Source organism: Cyprinodon variegatus, unplaced genomic scaffold (genome assembly GCF_000732505.1).
Source record: "Cyprinodon variegatus isolate N-32 unplaced genomic scaffold, C_variegatus-1.0 Scaffold115, whole genome shotgun sequence".
Lineage (NCBI taxonomy): Eukaryota > Metazoa > Chordata > Actinopteri > Cyprinodontiformes > Cyprinodontidae > Cyprinodon > Cyprinodon variegatus.
The window spans coordinates 1402433-1410200 of NW_015150568.1; the positions used below are offsets into that span (position 1 = coordinate 1402433).

Sequence of the window (7768 nt, forward strand, 5' to 3'; positions counted from 1 at the left end):
CACCATTACAGGTGCAAAAGCTCTGACATTCTTCACCATCCCAGAACTGTTCACCAGCTTGCCGATAGCGCCCTTCATGATAACATCCGCATGATGTTGGTTGGACACACTGGTTACCATTCAGAACAAACCCATCGTCACACTGACACCCATCCTGGCACTGAGTGTCACAGGTGAAGGGGAAAGAGAGGCTGGGACAGGACGATGGACATGAACTTTCACAGAGTTCATAGTGGCTGTTTGAAGGACAGGTAAGTTCTGGAAGGATGAAAAGGTACACATTTGTTTAAAATAATGAAGTTATATTTCCATTTAAAAGACCTCTCTATCAACTGGGGCAAAAAAACATACCACAGCCAGTTGCATTCCTCCATTGTCCAAGGAAAACCCCATTGTGTTGACACATCAGTGCATAATCTTGTAGGACCTCACAGAGTTTTGACGCTGGATCTCTGGAGCCCTGGAGGATCTCCACACATGCATTAACTTGCAGCCCTGGGTCCACTGCACCCCAACATGATGTAAAAGGCCCAGAGTGAGAGCTAATAACTCCACAGTACTCACTGGAACTGAAATTGGCTGCAGAGTTATGATATCTGCTTTCCACACAATGATCTGCCAGGGATCCACCTCGCCAACTGTTCCCAAACACCTGAGAATCACTGACCAGAGTGCCATTGGGTGTACGGAAATCATCATGCTGGTCATCGTTGTAATTTCCACAAAGTCCACCTAATAACCCACTGTAGACACTTGGTGCAGTGATACCCACAAAGTGAGGCCAGACAGTCTGTACAGTTACACCAAAGGCTGTACGAAGGATGATGCTCTGAGTGCTGCTTTGGAAGATGCGGATTCTGTTAGACCCAGAGCTGAAGGGTAGTCTAGTTAGCTGACCATCAACCTTTAACACATCAAAAATAAAAAATAAAAAATTTTTTCTGTGGAAAACACGAGTCAATGTGCACAGTATTTTTAAATGTATGTAGAAATTCAGAAACATTCAGCATTTATTAATTTATTCAGTAGTAGTGATACAATTATACATATTTTCCCTGCTACTTTTAACACTACCAAGGTTTTAGATCATTGTACTAAACTGTCCGTGAGATATTGTTGAAGATTCATTTCTTTTTATCGTATTCTCTGTTTTAAATAACTGTTACTATATCTGTTAATTTCTGTATCTGTCGACTTTCTGTGTAAGTTAGCCAAATGGATATACTGACTGGGGGCTTTGGGGGAGTCACCTGGTCAACCTCGCTGACTTTTGGATAAACTGAAAAGCATGTAGAAGCTCTCTGACATTTTGCTGGTTCCTCAGTTGAATGGTCAAGATCAAAAAAGGCCTGACATAGAAGGTGAGGTCTTCCTCTGCAATTTGTGCTAATATCAATGATTTTGCTAACCATGACAGGGATAAATTATGCTAATGCTTACTCATGTTTCCTTCTTTATGTACACTATTTGAGAAAAAACCCTCCTTGGATTCAGACGGGGTAATCAAAAACATGATCAAACACTATAATGGGCCAAACTTTTTAGAACAATGTTACTTGAAGCACTTTAAGCTCTGTTCTTCAACAGTGTTTGCTCATACTGTATAGTTATTCAAAGGACTTAAGAGTTTGGTTATTCTGTTTCAGCATTTGTTTTTAAAGTATTTTTGTATAGGTTACAACACCAGTAAGATATTAATCATGCAAATATCACAGTATTGTTATATTACATTGTTTGAAACCTTGTAGCAGAATCTAAATCAAATTTTAATGCATGCAGCAAAATGTATCTTGTATCATAATAACTTAGGTTGATCAAAATTGATTTTATGGAAAAGTGTTCAAACAAACTAATGCTACATTTAATTTAATAGCAGTGTAAATTTTCAGTCATCTAGGATATGGCAACTACAAAACAGGCTTAAGGAGGGGGCAATCAAACTTTGGCTCAGTTTTTGCTGAGGATGTTTCGACACCTATCCAGGAGTGTCTTTTTTATTTTGTGTTGTTTTGCTCAACTTATCCTTAGAAAACGATTTGAATCACTCACCTGAACAGTGCCACTATTTGACAGCCCAATGGCAATATGTGTTCCCTCTGCCTCAAACTTTAGGACTTTGGAAAAACTTTGTACCCCCGTTGGAACTTTTTCCTCAGTAACCATGAAGTGTGAGTGGTTTGAAGATCCAATGACATTAGCAAGTGTCAAGCGACATGCTCCAGGGTACTGGTACATCAGCCCATCAAATGTTTGATATGATCCTGGGCCTCTTATCCAACATGTTGAAAAGCTGTTTGGTTTGCAACCTCTTTCTCCATCCTCCACTGTGCATGACTCATGTTGACCACAGCTGTGAGGGTTGCAGCTCATGGAGCCATCGCTACAACTGCAGCGCCTCCCACAGTCTGCATCCAATATGACAGTTTCTCCTGAGCGGTAGTACTGACCCTCAAAGCTGCAGCCACACTCAGCATGAGGGACACAGACACCACCACTTAGGATGTAGCCTGAATCACAGACACAGCTCTCCTGATTAGGGAGGGGGCAGTTGTGGGTTGAATTAGGGTTGACGCATGTGGCTGGACATCCTGTACCTTGGGCCTCAAAGTGGCTATTAGCTGGGCAAGGGATTTCTAAACACAAGGAAAGGAAGATATTCCTTATTTGTACATTTACCAGTCCTTACACTTTTATAGCAAAATTAAACGGACTGACCGACATACCACAGAAGTTAGAACTCCGCCAGCTTTGTGGCTGGATACCATTTTGTTGACACTGACTTGAGTAGACATTAAGCGCTTGGCACAAAATGGGTTGATACCCTCCGCCGACACACAGATCATACACACAGCTGTCCACAAAGGATCCTGGAGGGAGTTGTTGATGGCAGGCAGCAAACGGTCCTGAACTGTCCTCAAGAATACCACAGTGAGCAGAACTTCTGTACAATGCTGATTGATCTGCTGAGCAGGCGGCACAGGCCAATCCTCCACACTGAGCCTCACAGCCGGGCTCATCATCCCCTGGTGCCTTCCAGCTGTTTGCAAAAACCACATCAGAGCTCACTACTTCACCTTCACGGGTTCGAAAGTCATCTTCAGGGTGATTGTTGAAGTTTCCACATAGGCCACAGGTGTTATTCTGGTACGTGTAGGGCACACTGATCTGGACATAGTGATTCATGTCGTATGACACCATGACACCAAAGTCAGTGCTGACAGTCAGAGAAAAACCTGATTGATAAACTTGGATAGTGCCGTGTCTAAGGGTGAATGGAGCTGTGGCAAAGTTTCCATTAATCTGAGAGCAACAAAAAAAAAAAGGTATAAATATAAACAACACAGGAAAAGCTTACCTTATATTACTGTAAATAGGAAAGTCTTTTTACCTTAGCCACACCATGATGACCTTTAACAAGTTCAATAGTTTCATTATAGACAAAGACTTTGACCAGTCGTGTCCATGAAACATGAGTGCTGCCACGATGCTCGTTCTTGCCCTCCACTCTATAGTAAGGCAACTCATTCTGACACTGTTCTGACAGAACATAAGTACATGTACCCTGAAAGTGAAACACTGAGTTGTCAAAGGTGTAGTAATGTGGATCCCCGCTGATGGTGCAGGTACGTCTTCGCACTGTCTGGCAGGAGTACTGAAAGGAAGCTGGCCGACAAATTTGGGAAAAGGAGCAGGGGTCATTGTAGCACTGCAGCCCTGCCCTGGTGCAGGTGCACTTCTGTGCACAAGTGCTGTCACTCCAGAAAGAGTCCCCAATTTGAACAGACATGTCTTCAAAGAAACAAAACGAAAGTGTTAAAAAGCACCCTACTAATGCTCTTATAGTAATTTTACATCAGCTCCATTTCAAAATGAATTCTAAATGACTATGGATATACAAAGGAAATTTTAACAACACTATTAAATTCCATTAAAAAACAACTTATAATGAGCGTTCACATTGTCAAATATTGAAATAATTTTTTGACAAATGTTTATTATACAAAATTTGTGTTGTTTACCTTTACCACCTAAGTATTCATCTTTTATTTACATTTTTTTTTTATAAAAGGTGCAACAGAGGTACAGATAAAGTTGAAAGTGTTTAGTCATCCAACAAGAAAGCTAATTCTAATTGTAAACATCCGCTATATGCCTAAACATAACCAAATAATAACAGAAATCTGTGACCTTATGAAATATATTTTAGCACATTTTATTTTTACAATGAATAGTAAAAGGGTTCTTTTCACAAAGCAGGTTTAACAAACTAAGATTCAAATCCGCAACTCTAAATTGATCTAGATTAAGGTCAGGAACTCTGAGTTTTCGGTTTCAAAATTGCTGCTATGAATTAGTTCAATCAACTCTTAGTAGGTCCACTCAGAGTTGAACACTCGCTTAACAAGTTTTAAAAGCTATTATCAATGGAACCTCAATACGAAGAGTCACCATGACAACAGGCAACAGGAAGTGCCAATTCCACCCCAATGGAAGTAGAGATTTTAATGATAAAGTGGAAAAAAATAGAGAATGTGTTTAAAAGATAGAAAAACAGCGCTACAGATGCAAAGAAGAGGAAGATGGCAAAGGAGAAAATTGTTGCTTGAGTTAATGCGTAAGTGTATATGCAGTCCTCAATGGCAGGACATTTTTACATGTATTAAAAGCACCCTCATCTCTATTGTTCCATTTGTAGAAAACTAAAATAAGATTCTTCCTGATCAAAATCACATACCTAGACTGAACTGTAATTCACCATGAACGTTTCTTCATAGTCAAAATACTATACTGACCAGTAACAATAGGAATTTGGAGTGCTATAGGCCTAGTTTATTTCTAAACATCCATAATATTTATTCTAGATGTGAAGAATATCATTTTGTTTGAAATTGTAATTTTGACAGGGAAATTTTTTTTTCAGATACTGTATCAGGAATACATATTTAGTATTTAGCAATTTTGATATAGTCGTAAATATCAAGAAATTTTGCCATAGCCTGTTGTCACCACGATAACATTAGAGGTTTATTCCCTGAATGAAAGTTGATCAGTGTATTCTATTTAGGTGAAATCATCTGGCAGCAGATGAGATGAAGTCTAAAACGTTGCTTGAATAGAAGGAACATCCCATGAGATGCTAATCATCTCATGGGATTCTGTCTTCTTTTACACAGCAAATACTAAGAAGCTGTTTGCAGATGTTTCGCATGTTATCATCCAAATAAATGGTCATTATTAGAGGTTATCAGTCCCATGGGATGGCTTCAAATTGTGCCAGTAGGCTCAGTAGTTTGTTATCACTGAATTAATCCTAACCCTAAAGTAATTCCTTATCCCCAGGCAGAATTAACCAATTTATATGTAATCTAAAATTAATTTCAGAAGTCCTTCATGTACTGTAAAAATGAATAAATACAAATTAAATGATCTGCATGCTGCTCATATAAAACAAATTAAAAACAAATATATTTTATAGCCTGTCAACTGAGTTATAGGAATCCTCTCCCTATAAATATTTATTTCTCTGTGAAAAAGTACAGATCATTATTTTATAAGGTCCCCGTCGAACAGACATGCAATGTTTGTTTTTAAAAGCTAATGTGTCTAGTGGACCTAGGGATTGATTTTTTATTTTTTTTTATGCAAAAAAAAAACAAACACAAATCGGACTAATCAGGAAATAAAACAACGTGATTGGCTGTAAGGAGTGCGGACACAGAGGACACTCTAAGTTTACTGAACAAAACGTGCACCCGACCAGCTTAGCTCTGGGGAGAATGTTGCTACGGTGACTGAAACAGAGATTGATTAAACTCAATTTGTAAAAATGGAAAACTCAGAGTTTACCATATTTCAGGTTTATAAAACTTTGAGTTTTCAGTAATTCTGCTTTGTGAAATGGACCCCAGGGGCAATCAAACTTGTATTCTTCAGCTTTTAGCAGTAAATGTGTACTGTACTTATTTTTAAGCGGAAACTTGGACTTTTTAATGGCCTAAAATCATTTTCCCTTACTTTTTGTAAAATGAAAGCATATGCTGTGTTCAAATTCATTGTGGACAGCTTCTAAAACATTAGCATGTATGAATTTAAAACACACATTGTAACTGCCTGAATCTCAAAAGTTTTATCAAATTTTTTTTTTTATTGTAAAAAATTAGGTGCAAGGTAGAAATGTTTATAAAAAGCATTCTTAAGAGAGTAAATAACTCCGATGGAAGTGATACAGTGTAAAAACTATAGCAGCTCAAACTACTTCCATTTTTTAGATGTCTCTTTAAAACACCGTTGACATATTTTGTGGTTGATTATATTTATCCTATATTGTCTCTAACTGAAAGTAAGCATAATTATCCATCATACTGATATTTGCACTTGCACTGCAACAGATCAGCAGTTTGTAAGTGTGCTACACATATATATCTCTTACTTTGAAAAGTGCAGCCTCTTGATCCATGATCAAGTCTGAAAGCCCAGCGACCAGGCACGTTGACGTTACTACCATCACGGAAAACTGAGTAATTGCCTAAAACATTACTGGAGAAGGATCCAGGAACAGTGAGATGGTGAGTGGAATTGATTGTGTCATATCCAACCTGAAAATACAGAGTTATATTTAATATTTAAATCTTAAAACTTCTGAGTATTAACATTCAAAGTGAAAGGTGGAGATTTAAGGTTTAATACCACATCATTTGCATTTAGGAGCTCCAGGCAAAGCAAGTTTGTTTATAGAGCACATTTTAGGAGTAAGACTGGTTGTACCACAAAGAAAACAAAAAAATTCCAAAAAACAATTGAAAAATACTTAATAGAAATACACATTAGATAATTATTGAATATCACTTAATGAAATAATTAATAAAATTAATGAAGCAAAAAATTAAAATGAACAATTAAATCGAACCTGTACATTCCAAGATGGAGGGGTTATTTTACCATAGTTCATCAGTACAAAGGAATACTGGCCCCCAGATATCAAGACAGCCTGGACTGTTGTTCGCTGAAAATAAACAAAAATATTGTAATAGGATGTTTAGAGAAAAACATAGACATAATACATTTCAAAGAGTAGAACAAAAACCTACTGCACTCTGGTGAAGCCAATAGGGCATTTCATACCAAGTTGCTACAAAGACCCAGTTAGCATTAAAGTTGAATTGTGGGAAATATTTGTTGATGTCCTCTGTTGCCTGGTTGAGAATGCTGCCATTTGTGTATTGCTTATAGTACACCAGACCGGTCCATGTGTTGTCAAAGTCAGTCCAAAATGGAGCAATTATGTCCCTGCTTCCATACATTGGAAAACTTTGAGGTATGTACATCCACCATGGACTGTCAAAGGTCATGTGTCCATTATGGTTCACCTAAAAAAAAAAGGGGGGGAAAAAAATGATCTGGTAAATTCAGAAACTATTCTTCATTTCAATATGTTTGACATTCTTGACATACATAAATCTGATTATACTGCGTTCCAAAATACACAAAAGGTCGTTGTAGAATAATCTGAGGGGAGCTTCCATCAAGAGCTGGTTGAGTTGTCTGTCCAGCAATTGGGTAAAGAGGTCCTTTAAATACAAAAAATAAAGAAAGAAACACATTGAAAACAAATTGAATACACGTATTTATGAAACAGATCTTTGGCCTAAAATATTGGTAATTAAATCACTCCAATTCTGCTAAAATTCTGTAATATACAAACTCAGCTGGGACACTTCAAGATCTTTTTGCAACATATTAAACACTAACATTCTTTAGAAAAAAAAAA

General features: G+C 37.6%; 1 protein-coding gene across 1 annotated transcript in view; it reads right to left on the minus strand.

Moving 5' to 3' along the window:
• Positions 1-7768, minus strand: part of LOC107085080 (alpha-tectorin-like) — a 27690-nt gene that overhangs the window by 7846 nt on the left and 12076 nt on the right. Inside the window, exons 15-23 of the mRNA XM_015375226.1 lie at positions 7453-7568; positions 7089-7367; positions 6908-7003; positions 6431-6596; positions 3389-3789; positions 2724-3300; positions 2050-2633; positions 352-904; positions 8-258 (exon numbers count right to left, since the gene is read on the minus strand). Of these exons, the coding sequence (XP_015230712.1) occupies positions 8-258; positions 352-904; positions 2050-2633; positions 2724-3300; positions 3389-3789; positions 6431-6596; positions 6908-7003; positions 7089-7367; positions 7453-7568 (3023 nt within the window). The remainder of the gene's footprint in view (positions 1-7; positions 259-351; positions 905-2049; positions 2634-2723; positions 3301-3388; positions 3790-6430; positions 6597-6907; positions 7004-7088; positions 7368-7452; positions 7569-7768) is intronic.